We start from the raw sequence: 22,927 nt of genomic DNA, 5'->3' as shown, positions 1-22,927 counted from the left end.
GTCGGGCCATCCCTAATACTAATGGCTTCAAGAAGAAGAAGAAGAAATTTACTATGCGAACTATGTCTGCACGAAGCTGCCACTCGTTTGGTATGTTCAAAAATTATATTAGGGATTGTTTAGCTAGTAATTCAGTTTTTTTTTTTTTTTTTTTTTTTTTTTTTTTTTTTTTTTTTTTTTTTGAGTCTCTTAAAGGCGCGAATGTATGATGTTGAAAATGTTTTTTTTTTCTATGTATTTGTTTTATTTTTGCTTCTCCCCTGTTTTTTTCCTGGCCATAAAGCCTTACGAGGGAGTTTATATTGAAGTGTATTTTGTTGAGTTTATTGATTGAATAAAATTGATTGATTGAACAAGTAGTGGGTTTGATTTCAGAATCAATGGGTGTTTCTGTTTTTAACCAACAAAACTCGATTAATTTAGTGCTAGTTATGAAAATAAGTGTTCAGTGCCATTCTATGGGGAGTAACAGAATATTTTGAGGGGAGGGTGGATGAAAGTCATTTCCGCTGCAGATTTTTCTAGGCAGAGGTATCAATTCACTAAAATTCAGGGGAGAGGGCAAAATATATTTTTCAACATCTAGGAGGGGGCATACTTGTCGTTTTTCATTTTTTAAATAAAACACAACAAAAAATGCATTTTTTATTGAGAATACCCTAAAAAGGTTATTTTTCAAATATAGAGGAGAACCTAGGGGGCAGAGGGATTCACGCCCACCAATTGACGCTAATATCTCAAGACATAGGATGGGAACAATTCAGAAGGAAAAAAGTAGGTTATACAATGAGAAGGGCCTTTGTCTTGAGATTAAAATTTACTTGGCGATAGCAAATATGTGCTTCTGTGCACGTATCTTTATGTGTGATCCATTTTGAAACTTTCTGCGTTTTGTTTTGTCATTTTGGTCATGGTAGTGTTAGTAAACTAGTAAACCAATAATGGTTAATCTGAGCTGCCATGAGACCCCTGTTTTTTCAGTCATACGGATTGCAAATCATCGCGTGAGTCTTGCTGTACAACATGCTTACCTTTGCGCTAAAATGTTAGCGGTGGAGGGCCCAGGGGGCTCTTGAAGGGACCATATATCAACTTTGTGCCCGTAATAATATAAGTTGATCAATGATACAGTGATCAATTGATCAATGAGATCAATGTGAACAAAAACACTCCTTTTAAAGCATGCCAAATTTTCTGAATTGAGAGCATCGATTTATACGATGTATCTATAAGAAGCCGAGATAAGCGCCCTGGATTTGAAATCTTGAGAACGTGGGTTCGAGTCCTGGTGTCGCTGTTTTTTTTTGGATTGGAACTGGGGTCAATGATTGACTTTGTAAGCTCAGCCAGAGTCGACCCAACTCTGAATGAGAATCTGGAAAAATCTGGGGAAAACACGGGAAGTGTAAGATGATTTAATCCCAACCACGCCTTGCACTACCGGCCGAAGACAGTGAATCAAGAGATCGGTACCTGCGCAACGCAGACCTTTGGTCAGACATGCGAAAAAGTTTTTTTTTTTTTTTATCTGTAATCCTCATCGACACTGCACTGATTCCGGGACATTTACTGGTCAACCATTTTATACTCTTTGTAAACTTTTCGCATTTTCAGCCAAAAAATGTCTTCTTCCCGCATAAATGTGAAAGACTTCAACGCAACGCAAACGAAACTCGTTCGCATCGTAGACAGAACAAATCACACTGATGCGTTTGTATGAAATGTGGGAGGATCTTTCCATGGAGGAAGTTTAATGGGGGAAGGGACATTGTTATGAAGGGGGTGCCGGATTTCCCAGCATTATTTAAAAAGACGATCAGAAATTAAATAAAAAAAAGTTTTTCAACTGAAAGTAAGGAGCAACATCAAAACTTAAAACGAAAAGAAATTATTACGTATATGATTGGGTTTGCCCTCCTAATCAATACCTCGCTCTTTAAGCCAAAGATTTTTAAGTGCTTTCATAAGAGCTATTTATTCTAATTAACGGCCTTCGTGATTAAGAGGTCATTTTTAAAGAATTCGAACAAAGTTCGAACTTTAGTGTAAAGAGCGAGGTATTGACTATGGGGCGAACCCCCTAATATACGTATTAAAAATATATGAATATAGAAGTTCGTTACGTATGTTAGTTCGTAAGTTACATATATTTATTACTAATAAAAACGTTCGTAAATAAAATTAAACAACTTTCGAGAAAGCCATTTAACCAAATAAAAGCAAAATTAATATGCAAATTTCATTTTCATTACTCATTTACGGCGAGCCAAAATCAAAACTTGTATTAATTTAAAAACGTCCAGAAATTAAATAAAAAAACAAGCTTTTTTAACTGAAAGTAAGGAGCCACATTAAAACTTAAAACAAACAGAAATTATTCCGTATATGAAAGGAGCTGTCCCCTCCTCAACGTCTCGCTCTTTACGCTAAAGTTTGACTCTTTCTCACAACTCTATTTTTTTTAAACAATAAAAAACTTTAGCGTAAAGAGCGAGACGCTGAGGAGAAGACAGCCCCTTTCATATATGGAATAATTTCTGTTCGTTTTAAGTTTTAATGTCGCTCCTTACTTTCAGTTAAAAAAACTTGTTTTTTTTTATTTAATTTCAGGGAAGGGACGGAGCACTTGCCCCGGATGCAGAAACTTTAGGGGCGTAAAATTTGAACTAAATAATCCAATGGCTATAATCATTTTGTAATTTCTAAAAATTCTATTTTTATTAAAATAAATTAGAGGACGTAACAAATAAATGAAGATAAGTAGTAAATCAATAAAATAAAAATAAATTAAAACTAAAAAACAATTTAAAGATTAATAAAATAATGAATAATAATTAAACAATCCCGATAATAAACCGAAAAATAATAAAATAACTTATTAATTAATTAATAAATTGAAAATAATTTGGTTAATAAATTAAAACTTTGTTAAAATTTGGCGTGAACATTTTATGGGAGACAGAGGAGGAAGGGGCGCCAATTAGCATTTAGCCCCGGTCGCGAGAGAGGCCAGAACCGCCACTGGGTAGCATTAGACAAATTTCTGACAGGAGTCAAGTTTCGTTTCGGTAGGCAGATCTTACATCGCAGCTGAAAGAAAAACGTGTTATTTTGGACGAATATTCTGTTTGCTTTCGCTTTGGATCAGTGCTGAAAAATTTTCCCCTGGCAAAATTTAACTCAAAATGAATGAACACTGCTTTTAATCTACTGGTAAGAATACACTATTGTATTTTTTTTTAAATAGACATTGGAAAAAAAATCTGAGAATTTTTCTAGGACAAAATTCAAGAAATTAAATTACCTGTTCGATCAGGGAGAGCGCCACCTGCTTAGACCCAGTTTAGAGAGAGCGCCACCTGTTCCTCTTTACTCAGTAGAATTCACAGTTTTCTGGTAGACCTCGCTTAAAAATATTGCAAACGTTGCGCATTTTCTGCGATGTTCAAGTGACGTTAATTGACGTTAAGTGGAAGTAAATTGTTTTTATAACACTATATATGTTTTCGCTGTAAGGCATTGGCAAACATCGTGTTTCACGAAACGTTTTGAAGATATTACTTTAGGCTATGTAAACATAGTAACTTATTCTTAAATTACACGTTTAGTTCTTCTTCTTTGGAAATAGTCGATTTTTTGCTGTTTTTTAATGTTTCAAATTTATCTAATTATAAGCTTAGTGTCAAATCAGATTAGATTGTTTCTTTTTCAAGGTGAATTTGATACTTAAAAAAGAGCGTTTGTATACATGGTATTCCATACATCTTATTGTTTCAAATGATTCCAGGATTTCAAAATTCTTTGTGTGTCAAATCCCGTTATGATTGTGCTATATAAAATAAAATTTTTTCCCTTCTACCGCAGAAGATGAAGGCATGCTTTTGGCTGCTTTACTCAAATCTGAAAAGAGGCATAATAAAGAAATTTACTTTCAGCACTTCATGCTGGGCTGTCAGATAATTTCGAGACGGTGTCCGTATCACAAGTGAATTGTCCCGATTTGACTCAGGAGCCCTTCTGTTTAGCAAAAGAAGGTAAGCAGCTTTCATTCTTTTTTCTTCTATTTCTTCTTCTATCTATTTATTATTTCTTCTATTTAAAGTTTCTACTTTAAATATTTTCTACTAAAGTTTCTGCTTTATTTCTTCTATTCTAAAACCATTGAGTAAACCCATGCCCAATTCAACGGGTATAGGAGATATTCTTGAAGGCTAAGGAGGGAAGGACATGTCCACACAAATGGAAACAATAGCCGCTTCAAACTAAATTTCTGACAAAAAAATGGAACTTTTTGGACAGTCCACAACTGCAGCTGAAATTAAAGACATGCTGCAGAGGAAGCCTGCTCCAGTTCAGTCAGTTGTTGATATAGTTAGCAGGGTTGTCAACTTTTTGGTCCATGAATGTGTCCTCTTGAAATCTCAAAAACCTGACGGTGTTTTGTTTTCCCAATTGTATTAATTTATTTTTAATTTATTAAAAATAGTTTATTTAAAGCATTTATACAGATTGAGTGGGTGTGAAAGCCTAAAACATATAAATATGTAAATCACTTACTTTGGAGAAATTCCTTAGTTACGACATTTCTGGCAAAACCTGGATGCTAAAAAATATATTGAGAAAAAGTACTACTTTGGTGAAAAGTGATATTTTCTTTACCAAAATAGATATTTAGTTGGGAAATGTTTCATTTTATGTCATAAATTTACAAAACGTGTCCCTTTTTGCCGTTTTATGCCCAAAATGTCTAAAACGTGTTACTTTTTTGTCCTTTTATGTCATTGTGTCTCGGCATATAGGGAGATGTGTCCTTTTGACATAAAATGTCAGTTCAAGTTAAACTTCACAGTCAAAAATGGTAGTGAGGCGCTGTCAACCCTCCTTATGTCCGTAATAATTTCTATCCATTTCAAGTTTTCATGTTTCTCTTTCATTTGAAAATGAGTAATGAGCAAAAAAATGAATAAAGCTACATTAAACACAACATATAAAGAAAAAGAAAAAAAAACAATAAATGAAAAAGAAAAACTCATATCTTAATAATATCCTTAATAATCGCAGTGATATTTGGAAATTATTTAGATACGATTTTTATTTGTTGTTTTTGCTTCCTCCTTGTTTTTCTTTTTATGTTTTGTTTTTCTTTTCTTTTATGTTTATCGTTTTTCTTTTTATTTATTTCTTTTTAGCTTCCTCGTTGTTTCCCTGTTTACAAAGACTCCCGGACGTGGAGTCGAAATATTCGGATCTTTGTTGTTTAAAGTCTGTTTTTTCTATTTTGTACCACTGCTTATTTTAAATATTATATTCGTTTCTCTCTCTATATTTTCTCTCTCTAAAAATTGGAATTTTAAATAAGTTTAAACCAAAGTGAGAGGTTAAAAACGATCTCTGCTAGTCGGTTAGCTGTATTCGGTTTAGGTCTTGGATATAATTAAAGAGAAAAATAGATATACATGTCCTGTACTTTCGTTTTAAAAGATATGCTTTATTCCCATTGGTTTTATGAAGGATTTTCTTAAGCCAATCAGAAACTTCTTTATTTCAAGCGGAGGGGGGCAAGTTGTTCCACTTTTAAAATCCGTTTGATTCTAAAACTATATGGAGCTAGTACTACTACTACTAACAACTCACCGCAGCACCAAGCCGCCTGAGGCCAACACAGCCACGTACGCTCCTCCTCCATCCCAATCTATTCAAGGCCTCCTTTTTTACACCCTCCCACGAAGTTCCCATTTCCTTTAAATCTTTTTTATGAAGTCCTCCCACCCCAGACGAGGACGACCTGTTTTCCGTTTAGCCCTAGACGGTTGGCCGAAAAGAACGATCTTCGGCAATCTTTCATCCCTCATCCGCAAAACGTGCCCTAGCCACCTCAACCTTTCTTTCATTATAGCCCTAGAGAGCGGTATTGAGCTGGTAACATATGGAGCTGGTAACCACATGGGGCTGGTAACTTGAATTAAATTAAATTGATTTTTTTGCGATGATCATGTATTATTCGAAACTTGATTGGTTCTTTTGTGTGAAATTTTCAGCAAGTAAACCACTTTTTACAAGAACGAAACCACTTTTTACAAGTAAAGCAAGAAATGCCTGCAAAGATACGCCTTCTTAGGTTTTTTTTTCAAATTTTGGTAGATCATTTAAATATTGATACAACAATGCTGTCTCTATAAACCCTAGAATCTAAATAATTTGACGTTCCTTATCGTATTTTTTTGTTCGCTAATTGACACTGGGTTTTGTTTTTTGTTTTTTTTTTTTATCAGAAAGAACCACGTGAAGATTAAGACAATGTATACGATATTTCCAAGACCGTTTTGGAGTAGTGGATTTATCTAAGCACTTTCGGATGTGGGCTGTAGAAATAAGATTTTAAGTAGGCTAGTTCTAAACTCTATATGTTTAGATCAAAACGACCATGCGCTGGAATTTATTATGGGAGGGGGGAGCTTCTGATTGACGTCAAATTTTTCGAAATAGTACAAAGAACAGCTACCTATATAAAATATTATTAAACAAGTTTTGAAAATCGTGAGGATTTGGAGGGACCAGACCCAAGTCCTTCCGGGTCTGGAGGGGCCATGGTAGTACTAACTATGCGTGGTAATAGTTAATGGTTATCTAGTTTTTTTTTTTTTTTAAGTTGTCTTTTAAAAGAAGTTCGGGCTAAAAAAAGAAAATTGGCACTTGCCGAATTCGTGTGGACTGAAACCCAGAGGGGAAGTTTCTGATTGACGCCGGATATTTCTAAATAGTGCAAACAAAGTTACCTGTATAAAAATCACTAAACAAATTTCGCAAATCGTGAAGATTCGGAGGGACCAAACCCGAATCCCTCCGAGTCTGAAAAGGTCATGGTTGTACTAAGTATGCATGATAAATGGGGCGATTTCTGTGTTCATACTTTATATTTTCATTTACCTTACTGTTAACGTTAATTACTATAAATATGGAATGTATCAAGCAATGGAGTCAAATCAAATGGAAGAGAGAGAGAAACAGTGTTTTGCTTATTTATTCACGCGATGTCGATATCTCTCTTCTCCAAGTACATTCACTCTCCTCCTTTTAGCCTCCTTTCAGAGAGAGAGGCTAAACAATTGTTACCTCTGAATCAGGGGTTGACGTGCAGGCCGTGTCTTTCTTTTGCAAATATATCTTTTTTCCTTCTCTTAGAAGCAGAATAATTATTATATTTAAACCCAGGTTTGACGTGTTTTGCAAGTATATCCACCCTTGTCATTATGAAGTAGCCTTCTTTTAGCCTTTTTAGAAAGCCTCCTTTTAGAGATAGACCAAATATTGCTTTTAAATGAAAATTTGCTGTGATTTCGATGTCTTTCTATCCGCCTTTGTCATTATAAAATAGTCTTCTCTTAGCCCTGTTAAAAATTTTCCTTTTAGAGGTAGACCAAATATTGCCTTTAAATCAAAATTTGACGCGTTTTCGATGCCTTTCTTTTGCAAGTATATCCACCCTTGTCATTATGAAGTAGCCTTCTTTTTATCTTTTTAGAAAGCCTCTTAGAGGTAGACCAAATATTGCCTTTAAATCGAAATTTGACGTGGTTTCGATGTCTTTTTTTGCAAGTAAATCCACCATTGTCATTACGTAGTAGTCTTCTTATAACCTTTTTAGAAAGCCTCCTTTTAGAGGTGGATCAATTATTACCTTTAAATAAAGATTTGGCGTGCTGTCAATGACTTTCTTTTGCAAATATATCCAGCCTTGTCATGATCAAGTAGCCTTTTTAGAAAGCCTCCTTTTAGAGGTCGACCAAATATTGCCTTTAAAACACGATCTGCCGTGATTTCGATGTTTTTCTTTTGCAAGTATAATAGCCTTCTTTTAGCCTTTTTAGAAAGCCGCCTTTTAGAAGTAGACCTTTAAATCAAGATTCGACATGCTGTCCATGTCTTTTGCAAGTATGTCGACTTTCCTCTGCTAGAGAAAAATCAATTATTACCGCTAAACCAGAATTGGATTTTAGAAAACTTCCCTTTAGGGAGAGATCAATTGTTATTGTAAGCTGAAGTCTTTTTGTCTCTAGTATATTCGCTCTTCTTTTTTGATAAATTTTTCTCCATATACCGCCTTGCTTCACTGTCCCAGGACGAATATGCAGGGAAACAACTCGTTCTAGCCACTGCAAGAAACGTCATGGAAGGAATACTTGAAAAACGGCTTTTTCGGTGCTACACATCTGCTTGAAATGTGGATTCTTCTGACTGAATATTCAGCAGATATATCCACCAGTAAAACTTCACAAATCAATCAGAGGCTTTGAACGTGATTAACACTGAATTATCTAAAAAAAAAAAAAAAAAAAAAAAAATATCGATCTTGGGGGAAAAAAATGCTAATAGCGAAATTGGGTGAAAAAGGAAAGAGAAAATTTAATAGTAAAATAGATCAAAATTGTTAAAGAATTCAGAAGAATTCAGAATTCAAGAATTCAGAAGAATTCAGAAAAAGGTAGAACCGCCTTCTGTATCAATGCCGGTACAAGCACCAAGAAAGCACCAAGCACCCCCCCCCCCTGGATACTGCCTTGATCAGGGCTCATCAAGAGATCGAACGATGTTAATTTTTTTATATGTTTCAAGGAATATGTGGACGTCCTTGTCTGGTTGATATTGGCGGCGTGCCAAACCTGGTGCCACTAGTTAAGAGAGATGTGTACTATGACTTGAGCCACCTTTCAAATTGGTTGGATATGAAAGAAGGACTAGCTATTGGTGCTGGGGCTGGTCCTTGGAAGTATGTTGGAGTAAACTCAGAGGTAAGCATGAAATAACAGGGAAGACTAGACATAACCTAAACTTCAGCACTGTTGTGGCATAGTGACAAACAGTTTAAATAAAAATAATAAATGACCAATAAGTTTGTCTGAATGGCATTTGCTGGTCATAAGCTAAGATAATTAAAGTGGCACTTGGTAGATGATTCTTTTCTTGCACGTTTGATTCAATTTGAAGTCTGAATAGGCCTCTGTAGTTTTTTCGGCTATAGGTGGTGGCGCCAATCGAGGTGAAAGTAGGGGTTTCCCGAGGCTCATTTTATTGGGGGGGGGGCGATCCTCGTAAAATTTTACCGAATCACTACCTGATTTATGCCAAATTTTCTGCAGAAATCAAGAATTTGCTAAATTTATGCCAATTTTGCAAAAATTCTACCGAAATTTTTGCCTTCGGCGAAAATCTACCGAATCCCAAAAAAGTTGGGTGAGGGTGGCGCCCCCCCCCCCTCGGGACGCCCCGAGGGGAAAGGGATCCTTACTCTAGATTTCTAGTATTACCTCTTTTCGATACTTTTATTGAAAAATACTTGTTTTTGATATTTTCATTTAAAAATACGTTTTTTAGTATTTTGATTGAAAAATAATCGGAAAGAAACGGAATTCCCCCTTGTAGATTTTGAAAAATAATCCTTCCCTCCAGCATTTCTGTGAATTGCCACCACTGGCTGCAGGAATGGCAGAGTTAATTCAATTAGGTACCTTCGCCATATTACAGCTCATCAGGAATACCTGCATGAAGGAGCTCCTCGTGCCTGCAGAGCTTTGTTCAATGTATCGTCGTCATGTGAAATAGCCTCCAAGCATAGGCTGCTGGGCCAGGAGCACCAATTCGCGAAAAATAGGAATGGGGCAAGGATTTTTTTTTCTTCTATTTTTTTCAGTAAAAATGCCACAAAAGGTATTATCCAAAATCTAAGAAGGACAATTGAATTCCCTATTTTTGCTAACTTTTAAAGATTGGGGTTGATAAGTTTCCGCTTAACCATTTTGAACAATCATATCTAATTTTTACTGTCCTTAATACTTCAGTGTAGAAATAGACTGTTTGAGGAGAAGCCCTGTCACACGCAGTCTTGAACAATTTCAGGCGCAACGAAATTCCCTACTCTGTCACATGGCTAATCTAATGTAACTAATTTAATCAATTTAATCGAGTAATTTAAAATCTTGATTGAAATTAATTAAAAACTACTTAAAAACTTAACTGACGCCATTGACGACATTCTGCTTTTCGTCAACATAAATGTCGTGTCCTTATGGGAAGATTAGGTCTACTGTTTTGTAAGTTTTTATTATATATATATATATATATATATATATATATATATATATATATATATATATATATATATATATATATATATATATATATATATATATGATATAATATTATATTATATTTATATATTATTTTGTTATTGTTTTTATTATATTTTGGGGGAACATATTTTGTTCATTATATTAAAATGGTGCTAATGATAATACCAGCAACAGATTGATTTCATTATTTCCTTATGTATTTAGACATGTTTTTGCTGCACAGTTTATAGATTTATCCAGTAAGTTTATCGCAGATCATTTCTGGTCTTCGTTCTCGGTGCGAACAAAAAGCTCCTCCCACTTATTTCTTCACTTATGGATCAGTGTGTTTCCGTCTATCACTGAGAAATGGTTACCAAGTGCATTATTCGTATTAGCGGGTTTCCACTTATTTCCGATTGTTTCGCGTCTGACTTGTCTACCCGTGAAAATATCTTACTTTGCTTATGTTTATATCTGCAAAATCGTTCTCCGGAGCACTCGTACCCCGGTCCGGGTTTTTATAATGGGTGAGATAGAGAATGATCATACTGGATAATTATATAAACTGTGTTTTGCTGTTACTAAGTTGTATTTTTAAAGAAAGTGATGCTTAAATTTCAGATAAGGGGATAGGGTATATCCCTCCTTCTTTATTTAATGTTTCTTTTTATCAAAAATAACGAAAAACGATTATCCTGTTTGAAGTAAAATTAAAAAGTAATAAAAGGTGTAAGAGCCATTTTATTACCAGAACAGCTACAAAGTACCACTTATTTGATAAAATGTGTTTGTTGTTATTTTAGATCTCGTTTTACAGCTTACTTTCAAAAATAAAAGTTGGGAGAAATGTTGAGATTGCTAGGGCATGTTCTACAGAGGAAGGATGACAGTTCAAAATTGAAGATTTCTAGGGCTATAAAGAGAGAAAGGTTGAGATGGCTAAGGCATGTTCTGCGGATGAAGAATGACAGATTGCCAAAGATTGTCCTTTTCGGCCAACCGTCTAGGGCTAAACGGAAAGGAGGCCGTTCGCGGTTGGGCTGGGAGGATGTAAAGAAAGATTTAAGGGAAATGACAACTTCCTGGGAGAGGGTATAAAGAGGGAGGCTTTGAATAGATTAGGATAGAGGAGAAGTGTGCGTATCTGTGCTGGCCTCGGGAGGTTTGGTGCTTCGGTGAGTAGTTTCCAAAATAGGTTTCTAGTTATGGTTATGCTTTCTATTTCTCACATGTTTCTCATAGTTCACCTGTTTTTTTATTTACCATGGTGCTTTTATTTTTAGTGCCCTATTATTTAATATGCTTCTTCTTTTTAATAGCTAATAGCCAATTTTGCGTTTGGTTCTGGCACCATAGAAAAGTCGATGTCCTACATAGCAAAACTGGATCCAAAAACGGAAAAACCAATTGTAGAAACGCTGCCACCGGGAGAAAACAATTGCGCCGTCCTTTTAAACCTGCTTTGCTCGGAAGGAAAACCAGGGAAAGTGATCAAAGTTGAATGTAAAAAAAGGAAAGGTGGACTCAATTTCGTCTCTTGCATGCGTAATGCTATGTGGAAGCGTTTCCCCTGTAAATTTCTTGGTGAGTTTTTAATCTTTAGCAAATGAATTTATCTGTAGCTCCGGATATTGAATGGAGAATATTAGTAAGAAACGGTCTCCCTCAGGTGACCAGATGAAGTGGTAACATCAGTGGAAGTTGTGATAGTGTTAGGGGAGGGAAGGCTACTCAGTGCCTTCCCATTATATCCTGCAAGTTCTAAGGGGATTTTTTCTGCTTTAGAAAATGAAATATATTTTCGGTTCCAAATATCGAATCGAATTTATTGGCTTCAAAACGTCTCCCTAAGGGAGTACATGGTAGGAGCACTAATGGTAGCACCCATTACATCTTCTAAATCCTAAGGCGATCTTTTCTTCTTTAGAAAATAGGATGTATTTATGGTCCCAAGTTGTGTCAATATGGGTTTTCGATATAATGTTGGATTGCAGATGAAACTATTCATGAAAAGATAGTTATTGTTTTTTTGACGATATGTACATTCACTTGCCTAAAGCACTTGTTGGTACAACTTCAACTCATATTATGCTATTTTCGTGAACAAAAAAATATCTTCCTTTTTTTGAACCGGAAGTTTTCTTTATAATTTGACAACAAAAAATTATGTACATGCTTTTACTAATGGAAATGATTTGAAGGTATATTTTCAATACTTTCTTTCATGATAGCTTATTGACATGGTTTCAATTTTCATAACATAATATTTGCGCGAATTTTTTTTCTTATAAAAGTGGTCTCCCTTATTAATTTTAGAATTTTTTTCTGCATTTTATGGCAATACTGATTTATAACAATACTTTTGCTGATGGAAACGATTTGCAGAAAGATCGTTAATATTTTTCATCTTTTAAGATGGATAGACCCATGTTGGGTCTATCCATGCCAATTTAGGGATGAGGAGGCATTTCTCCTTTTATTCCCCCCCCTTTCCTAGATTTTGAAAAATACTTTTTTTGGAATTTTTCATTAAAAAATTGAAAAAACAACCAAATGCCCCCCCCTATATTTTTGAAAGATACATTTTCCCCCTCCTACATTTTTGTGAATTGGTGTCACTGTTCTTTCTTGGAAACCGTAATTTTCTAAGATTTTTATTTTGGGTTTCATAACTATATTTTTTAGGACTGTATCCCATTCTCACCAGTGTTGCCGCGTTCATCCATGAAAAAAGAATAAACAAAGCTGATCAGTGAAATGTGAGAAATCTTTTCGTCTGTAAAAATTCATACTTTAACAGTCTCTTATTTCCCAAAGACTATTTCGCCTTCAAAGTGCAGCTACACCTTTTTAAGTTGTTTGGCGCCGTATGTTTTTAGCTTTTTTTTGCGGATTTTTTACCCGATTTTTTTTCCAATTTTTCTTCCGCTATTACCAAAAACTAAATAATTGAATATGATGGTCATTTTATTTATATATATTTATATATATATATTTATATATATATATATATATATATATATATATATATATATATATATATATATATATATATTTATATATATATTTATATGGTTGTCTAAGTTTTCAATTAAACAATTAAAATTACTAGATTCCATTGTCACTCACTGTCTGTGCTACTTTAAGTAATTCTGGGAAGTGTCACCATTGTAAAATTCATGCAAAAGTAAACAAAGATCTGAGTCATCATTTAAGATTATTCTTGTTATACGGCGCAGATAAAACTATTTTATCAATAAAGAAAAAACGAGCTATGAAAATGTCTCGTTTTTATTTGCTAAATTAATTCCGACATAGAAACGGTGAAAGTGACGGTCCACCTTGTTCGTGTGACGGTGACGAAATTTTTATCATCTCATTTTTGAACTCGCCCAATTATTCGTTTTCACACTGATACAAATCGATAATTCCCTAGTAACCCTAAGCCTCCCCCCATTCCCTTACCACTTAGACCGCTTCTCCAACGTTCTTTGTCAACGTCTGAGTCATAATTCAAAATTTAAAAGTGTTTTATCGAAATATTTTCCGTAAATGATGCGGTGTAGCCGAAAATATGTAATCCAGGATTTTGAAATTACAAAATTGCAGTTAACCCTATCACAGTTTTATTTTAGCGCCACCCTGGTGCCGAACACTTCATATTATTTTTCGCCAAAAACTCAAAAGGAAATTACCTAAAGATCACATCAAGGAGTATAGCTAATATATAAGAGTAGAAACTGGTGCGAGTGTTGGAAAAAAACGAACATTAACACCATCTAGTATTTAGTGTTTCTTGTTTTTTCAACTTGGCAACCGTGTTCTTTTCAGAAACTCAGATAAGACGCTTGTTACACACTAATTATAATGCATTGTATAGAATATGTATTATATGGATATCAATATATATATATATATATATATATATATATATATATATATATATATATATATATATATATATATATATATATATATATATATATATATATATATATATATATATATATATATATATATATATATATATATATATATATATATATATATATATATATATATATATATATATATTATATATATATATATATATATATATATATATATATATATATATATATATTTGTTCATGGGTTGTGGTTTGTTTTTTGTTTGGGGAGGTTTTTGTTTTTTGTTTTTTTTTTTGTGTTTTTTGTTTGGGTTTTTTTTTTAGTGAGAGTTAGAGTGTGTGTTTTTTAGAGATATATAGAGAGAGAGACAGATAGAAAAAGAGCTAGAGAGAGAGAAAGAAAGAGGGACGGGCCGCCGTTGTTCCGGGGGGGGGGGGGGGGGGGGGGGGGGGGGGTGGCGGGGGACAGAGAGAGAGAGAGAGAGAGAGAGAGAGAGAGAGAGAGAGAGAGAGAGAGAGAGAGAGAGAGAGATATATATATATATATATATATATATATATATATATATATATATATATATATATATATATATATATATATATATATATATATATTTATATATATATATAATATGTATATTTCATTCATCAATATGATTTTATCAATAAGGGGAAAACGAGTCTTTCTCGTTTTGTTTCCGAAGTTACTTCTTATAGACGAACGGAAAAAGGTGATACTCCACTTTGCTCGTGAAGTGGTATTGAACATCTCCTTATCGAGTGTAGCCGCGTTCTTTTCCGCGCTCGATCCTGATAATAATCGATAGTTCCCTAGTCCCCCCCCATTAGACCTCAACTCCTTTGTTTTGGCTCAGCAAGGATACGAATCATCCTTTAGAATTGTATTCCTTGTACGGCAAGGTGCAAATAAAACTGTTTTATCAATGAGGGAAAAACGAGTTATGAACATATCTCGTTTTTATTTCCTATTTTGTATCAATAAGGGAATAAAACGATCAATATAAAAACCACTGTATATAAATAATATAACAGTAAGATCATGGGTCAGTGATTTTTGGAACTACATCCTCAGCGTGTACAAACAGCTCCTTCCGTTTAATCTGTAATTAGCGGGTCAGTGTACAATGTTGAAGCCAAGTATTGTGTTCAAGAGAAACCTGACTGGTCTACCCGTGAAAAAATTAAATGTCGTTTATGTTTATAGTTGTTTAAATGTTCCCCGGAGCACTTGCATCTCGGTCCGGGTTTTTATAATGGTTGAGATAGGAAATGATCATACTGCGTTATATTTATATACAGTGATAAAAACAGAAAGAGTTCAGTAAATGAAAAGATAGCATACAACATTAGAATTTACAGTATCGACGGAGCTTATCTTTGCTTCGATTAGAGGTTATGAGGTTTAGAGGTTAATGGTTTAATGGTTAGAGGTTAATAGGTTAATTAGAGGTTAAGGGTCATTCTGTTCTGTACTTTCATATCCCTTCCTGTTTACCTTCCCAGGATTTTTCCTGGTACCCATTCAGGGCCGTTCAAAGGGAGGTGGGCAACCCGGGGTGCTGCCCTGGGTGCTGTGGCTGGGGGGAGCAGCGCCGTGACTGGGAGTTTGCCCACTTTTATCAGATTTTCAGTTTGATTTGTTTTTTGCTTGTATTTGGGACAGGAGGGTGGGGGTGCTGTTAATAATTTTTCCCTAAGCACCACCAACCCTAGGAACGGCTCTGTACCCATTGGCCGGATCGCCCCCTGCTCATTATAGTGTTTTGTCAAATGAGATTCGTTTGCACGTTTCTGTAGCCGCGAGTAAGACCATTGTTTACATAATTTACCAGGTACAAATTATTGGGTGTGTTCCAGAAGTCCATTATCATTAACTATAGTTAATTATTTGCTATTATCTTCAACCTAAAATCGCCTATGACTAAATATTACATATCTTATGTGCTGATGATAATTGTTTTATTATCTAGTGTTTTTGAACACAAATGTGTTAATGCTAATTCATGATAATTGAAAGTAATCAATTATCATTAATGCTAATTTCCATTAGGAGCAGTAGTTACGGCCAACACGGCCCATAGTAAAGAACAAACCACGGCCCATAGTAATGAATTGGGCCTTTTAGAAACTAAAATTGATTAATTAAATAAAACTTAAGTAAATTGAACTATTGATTTTAATTAAATGTTTGTTTTTACTTTTGAATGTGCCAAACATGTGGTATGGTGGTAGCCAGATTAGCTTCTAAAATAGTGTTCAATGGTCAACGATATTGAGATACAAAACGTTGCCAAATATTGCAGACCTATTACCTATTTCAGCAATTAGTATTGACAAACATAACCAAAAGTATAGAAAAGTTTTTATAAAAAAAACTGGCTTGTGATAAAAAATTGCCATTCGTAGCTGATTCAGGAATGGTAACTATTGCCTCGACTAATCTGAATTATAAAATGTTATTTTGAAAACCATTTCATTAGGCTAATTTTGAAAATTAGCCTAAAATCCCTCAGAATCACGTCTGATCGGAATAAAAAGTATACCACTAGAATCTCAATTGCCGAAAACTATACTAGAATATTATAGCCCCCTGGCTTGGACAAAAAGGAAAATCACTTTTTTTGCATGGGTGGCACTGATGTGCCCTTTTTTTGCTTTTATTTTTTTCACTACTGACAGAGCACTGGGATATCATGAGAGCTGTTTTAAGGAAAATCGAAGTATCTACTGCAAGAAAACAGCACTAAAAAATATTGTAATGCACTACAAAACAGCATTACAAAATAAAGGTGGCATCCTAGAAATTGTGAAAAACAGATTTAACATCCATTTTCTAGGACAGTGAATAGCACTAGGGGAAAAATGTCACCAGCTGTGGTCGCTTTGTCTTAAGAAAGTGGTAGATCCCCCTGACTTATTCTAAAGTAGAGTAATTTAGCTAATTAACGCAGGCTTGCGTTAATTAAACTTGCTCCCAACGCAAATCTATCGGATCAACCTATTTGGCCACCCCCTAAAAAATCCTGGATCCGCCCCTGTCTTAAGATTTTATGAAATAGTATCTTGCTAACATAGGATTTTAAAAATCTCATTTTTTCAAGGTCTTGGTGGAGTTTTCGTAATTAAGAAAGGTAAAGCCAAGTTGCATATTATGCCAGATTTTTCAGAGAAACCGCTGAATTCAGATGAAGAAGTTGCATCATGGCTTAAATTTGTTGAAGCATCCAGTCCCCTGACTTGTCTTTCTGTTTTTGTTACATCAGATGCTGTAAGTGACTGTTTTTTCTTATGTAATACCTATGTATTCGGTATATAAGGCCTATGCTAACATCCTTTCCAAAGAGCATTGGGAACTTATAAAAGTATGAACTAGTGCAAATGTCGACAAAAATCATGAACATCATCTAGCATTTGGTGATTTTTGACCTTATTTCAGCGTAATAATAACTGTAATGCGGTAAATTAGCGTAAATTGCGTAAATTACGTAATTACTGTAAAATTACGGTAAAATTCGCGTAATAAAAAGTGCCTGATCTCTAAAAAAATAATTACAAAAATTTAGGAACACCAAACGCCAGATGGAGTTGTTGATTTTTCTGAAAATTAGCGCCAACTGCCAAGGTATTATCCACGATTTTGTTCCCGGGGGGATTTTTGTTTAGGGGGGGGGAGTTACAAAAAATACTTACAAACCGCAACATCAATGTTTTTATATATTTTGTTACCTTTTTTACGACCGGCTAAATTTCGAGGGGGGAGGAGGGGGTAAAACTGGGTACCCCTTCACCAAATCCCCTCTGTGATGGTTATTTTTAGCACCAATATCCAATTTTACAAGTTGGCCATGCTCTGTTTCTTTGTAAATTTTTCAACTTTTAAAAACGAAATTTTTACTTTTAATATTTGTTCTTTGCCACTTTCAAAACTTAGGAAAAAAAAATTCCGACAAAAAAAGGAACACATTCTCCTGAAATATAATTGTCACCATGGACACCTTTTGGCACCGAAGGTAACATTTAAAATTTACAAGTGGCTCACAAATAAAAGAATTCCAATGCTTCTTGTATAAATAGTACCCAATAGTTTAACTAATATTTTTTTGAATTATATGCTATTATATATAATTAAAAGTTATATATTATATAAATATAAAACTATTATTATTATAAAAATTAAGAAGCAAAGTAAAAATCACCAGAAACATAAATTACAATGTTACTCTACAAAATCTTTTGGATAACTTATTTTTCATTTTTTTTATTTGGATAACTTATTAATCTTTTGTAATTATTTTTGAAAAAAATGTGTAAGATCCTGATTGTGTAGACATTGAACAAAGTTTGATGCGTTAAATCAAGCCTTTTTCAATAGCAGAAGATTGCAAATCCCATGCACCATAATACATTACATTTATTGCTTGAACTGGAGGAATCATATGTTTCATACATACCGTAAACTTATTTTATCATATCTAAAACTACTGTAAAATTGTTTTATTTTTGAAAAAAAAGACGCTCATTATGGAAACGTTATTTTTGCTTTGTTTTTGCACTTGAAACTACCATGAAAAAGAACACGAAAAAAATCACCAAAAAATTAATTACACATCTCTAGATAATATAGAAGATTTCAAATATCATTGTATAGATCTACTATAAAAATGTTTTATTTTTTTAAAACGTCCATTGTGAAAACGTTTTTTTTTTTATCAAGATCATTACTTGAAACTACTATAAAACAAAGGAACAAAGAAAAAATATTTATAGGAGTAAATTACAATGTTATTCCAGACAGGGGCGGATCCAGGATTTTTTTGGGTGGGGGGCGAAATAGGTTGATCCGAAAAAAATATTTAAGGGGGGGGGGCGCAAAATAGGTTGATCCGATAACTTGCGTTAGGAGCAAGTTTAATTAACGCAAACTTGAGTTAATTAAGTAAATTACATTACTTTAGACTATGCTAGGGGGCCTCCTCCTGGATCCGCCACTGATTTTAGAAACCTTTCTAAATAATGTGGTGCATATTCTTGGAAAAATATGCAAGATCCTGAGTGTGTAAACGTTAAATGAAACTAGATACGTTAAATCAAGCCCTATTTAATAGCAGAAGACTGGAACCCCCCTATGCCCGAATATATTGCATTTACTGTTTAGTGCTGGAGAAAACATGTTTTATCCATATCTTAAACATGTTTTAGCATATCTTTAACGCACCTTAAATTTTATTGTTTAAAAACTACTGTCAAATATTTTATTTTTGAAAAAATACGTTCATTGTGAAAACGTTATTTTTGTGTCAGCATCATTGCTAGAAATTAATAAAAAATCAAGAAATAATTGCCAGAAAAATGAGTTAAGAGTTTCTAAAATGTTTTTAATTGTTTCTAAAATTATGAGTTTCTAAAAATGTTATTTTAGAAACCTTTCTATGTAATATGGAAACCTTTCTGGACATATGAAGTCCTGATTATATAGACTTAGTAGAATAGTTAATATGTACTAAATCATGTTAAATATATCTAAATACTGACAAGAAGGAAAACTATAATTTAATAAATCCATTTAAAGAACACAATACTTTGTTTCAGAAATGTAACATTTTTTTTTATTTTATTTATATTGTATGCGTTATTTTCTAAAGAATTTTTGTTATGGCATAGGAACCTATGAAACAGATTATGTTTTATGTTCTATTTCATTCAAATATTATTCTGCATCAATATTCCAGTTTTTATATCTTTATGTATGTACCACCATTGGCTATTGGAGGAATGTTGGTTGAAGGATTTAATCCAATTAGAGGAATTTGGGTTGGGGGATTTAATCCAATTAGAGGAAATGGGTTGTAGGATTTAATCCAATTAGAGGAATGGAGGGGTTTAATCTAATTAGGGTTTAATCTAATTAGAGGATTTTAAATTATTTTTTTGCCAACATCATCATTTAAGCTTTCTAAAAATTATTAAATAAGAAAAAGCCCAGGATTTTATTGAATTGTATTTTTGAGTCTTTTCTTTCTAATTAATGTAATGCAGTGTAATATGGCGTTTGGGAATTTATTTTTGTTTTTCTCTATATATTGATATATAAAATAATTTTATATGATACAAGAACCTACGAATTAATACCCTGAATGATATTTTATTCTAATACTTTAAGGTCATTATGTTCAAATCAATCTTGAAAATAATAAATTTTGAAAAACGACGACTTGAAAACAGAATGAAAATTAACACATTCACTGTCGGTGTTGCTTCAACCAGAAATCCCTGAATTTTGCTATGAAATCCTTGTTTCATATTTATGAAAAACAAAATGAACTTGTTTTAGGACAATTAGCTAATTAATTAAAAAAAACAATCGAAAATTTTTTTTCAAATAATAATGAAACGGAAGTTAAAATTAGAATAATATTAACAAAATAATAAAAAACAAAAATAAAATGATTATGTGAATGAAACAATACAATAAAATGAAGTAATTAAAATAAGATATTAAACGCGAAATTAAAAATGTCAGTAAAACTGACCATAATATTACTATTATAAATTACATTTGGCTAGCAGGGCCATGGAATGTATTTCTTGCAAATCAAACCATCGAGAAGCAAATCTGATCATGTTTGTCCTAAAAGCTGTTAGGTTTTAGCACAGTTCATATAATTATCCAGTAAGCTTATCGCAGATCATTTCTGGTCTTCGTTCTCGGTGCGAACAAAAAGCTCCTCCCACTTCTTTCTGCATTACCGGGAATGCGGGTTAGTCTGTTTCCGATTGTTTCCAACAAAGTGCATTATTCGTAATAGCGGGTTTCCACTTGTTTCCGATTAGATCACAGTCTCACTTGTCTACCCATGAAATGATCTGATTCCGCCTATGTTTCTATCTGCAAAAACGTTCTCCGGAGCACTCGCACACCGGTCCGGGTTTTTATAATGGGTGAGATAGGGAATGATCATACTGCATAATTATATGAACTGTGGGTTTTAGTGTCAAAATACATGGCGTGACTTTTCTTACAATACAATATCAAAAGGAGCTTTAAAGCTCCTTTTGGAAAGGAGCTTTCTTTAAAGGAGCTTTAAAGCTCCTTTAAAGGCAAAATGTTTAGAATTTCGATTGCCTTTTTTTCATATTTTGAAAACTGCACCCTAGCCATTTGGGATTACATCCCGTTGATCAAGGGCTCCAATTCACGGAAATGTGCATGGGGGGGGGGGTGCAATAATTTATTTTTCATTTTTTGATTGAGATGCAAAAAAGTTTCAAAGTCTAGTGAGGGGGGATTTTTTCAATGAAAATAGCAAGAATGTATTTTCAAAAATCTGTAAGGGGAAATCTAAGGACTATTGATCCCTCCCCCAGTCGGTGCTCCTGCCCTTGATCTGCCATTTTTAGGGCCACAGATATTCTCTAAAAATAATGATATAAAAAACGAAAAATTTTTTTTGTATATTTTACTTGATTTTCTATAAGAGAATGTAAATACATTGATTATAAACTGGGCTTGGTAATTTTCAACACTCACCCACATTCACCGAACCCGATGACGGTAACTGCATATGTTACCGAAATATCTGGTATTTTTGTGAATTTCTATCACTGTTATCATCATCACTGTCTATTAAAAGGATTTTATCCCTATTTGAACTTTTATTTATCGCCATGGAAAGGTAATGTGATCTCCGAAATTATCTACGAATAGTGTATCAGAGTCAAAACCTGCGATGATTACTTTTATTTTTAGTTTTTGCGTTTTGTTTTCATATTTTTTTTTCTTTTACTCTGCTTGTATTATGGGATACTGAAATTGGCTTCTGAACCGTTCACATCAGCAAAATTTTAATACTCTAGTAGAGAAAACTTCCGTCAAAACTGCTGGTGTTTTATTCGGGCTTTGATAAGGGTGAATAAGGGTGCGTTTCTGGTGCATTGATCAATAATGCCGATAATCCTGAAGAAAAGAACTGACAAACATCTCATCTGAACAAAATATGATAATTAATTAAAAAAAATCCGGCTTTATGGTTTAATTTTCATATTCTGGACAGTTAGAAGTAGCCTGGTTAGGGATGAGTATAAAAATATGTAAAGGTGTAAAGAAATAGTCTTCTATCGTCTAAAATTTGAAAATTCATTTTTGGGGGGCGTTTTTACTAAAAAAAAAGTCGAAAAAATATCCGTCTACATTCTGAAAATTAAAAATCTAGATTAGAAAAAAATCACTCAAATTTTCTACTGTCGCTTTTGGGCTTTGGTGCTGCAATTTCGATGTGCTGATTGATAGTGCTGATAATCTTGAAGAAAAGACTTCCGTCAAAAAATTGCACCAGTTTCGGTATTTTATCGCATTAGTTTTGGAAACTATGTGCTTTATAATAACATTAATTTTTTTTTTGTTCAAGAGATAAGACAAAACTGATTTAATGAATAAATAATGAATTAACAACGATTATTAAATTTTAAATATGCTCTAAAGCTAAAATTGCTAAAACCTAACTTAAAAAATGAAACTAAATCTTTATAGAATTCAATTAGGAAAAATTTAATCTTGAGAAATAATACAATTTACTTTAAAGCTAAAATTAGTAAATTAAAACTTACAATCGAAACAGAATTGTTTTTTCTTTAAGGACATGGATTTGAGAGTTGAGCATACTCATTGTTTTTCATCCTATGGTGAAGGTGGTCACTATCATTATGACACTACACCGGAAGAAGTGGCGTATGAAGGTTATTTTGTGTTGGGAGAAACTATGTACCGTGTTGACCGTCCAAACGAAACTCATCAAATTGGACGGGATTAACGTGCTATATACCTTTTTCTTTTCTTGTGCTTGTCACCTTTGCTTTCTTGTTTCACCTCTTCTCTTTTTAATATATTTTTATCTTAATTTGATTATTGTGA

At 33.5% G+C, this 22,927-nt stretch overlaps 1 protein-coding gene across 2 annotated transcripts in view; it reads left to right on the top strand.

The window, feature by feature from the left end:
* Positions 1–22,927, top strand: part of LOC148939870 (beta-keto L-gulonate decarboxylase-like) — a 38,553-nt gene that overhangs the window by 11,433 nt on the left and 4,193 nt on the right. Inside the window, exons 2-6 of one of the 2 annotated variants that reach the window (XM_089106374.1) lie at positions 3,936–4,034; positions 8,614–8,789; positions 11,429–11,693; positions 17,121–17,287; positions 22,653–22,918. In XM_089106374.1, the coding sequence (XP_088962500.1) occupies positions 3,936–4,034; positions 8,614–8,789; positions 11,429–11,693; positions 17,121–17,287; positions 22,653–22,826 (881 nt within the window). In that variant the 3' untranslated portion in view covers positions 22,827–22,918. Of the gene's footprint in view, positions 1–3,935; positions 4,035–8,613; positions 8,790–11,428; positions 11,694–17,120; positions 17,288–22,652; positions 22,919–22,927 lie in introns of those variants that run through there. The other variant, XM_089106373.1, reaches the window with a different exon arrangement.

Source organism: Artemia sp. Qi Xiang Cuo, chromosome 20, assembly GCF_049724085.1.
Source record: "Artemia sp. Qi Xiang Cuo chromosome 20, ASM4972408v1, whole genome shotgun sequence".
In the NCBI taxonomy this organism is placed as follows: Eukaryota; Metazoa; Arthropoda; class Branchiopoda; order Anostraca; family Artemiidae; genus Artemia; species Artemia sp. Qi Xiang Cuo.
This window is presented reverse-complemented; position numbering and strand designations above follow the sequence as displayed.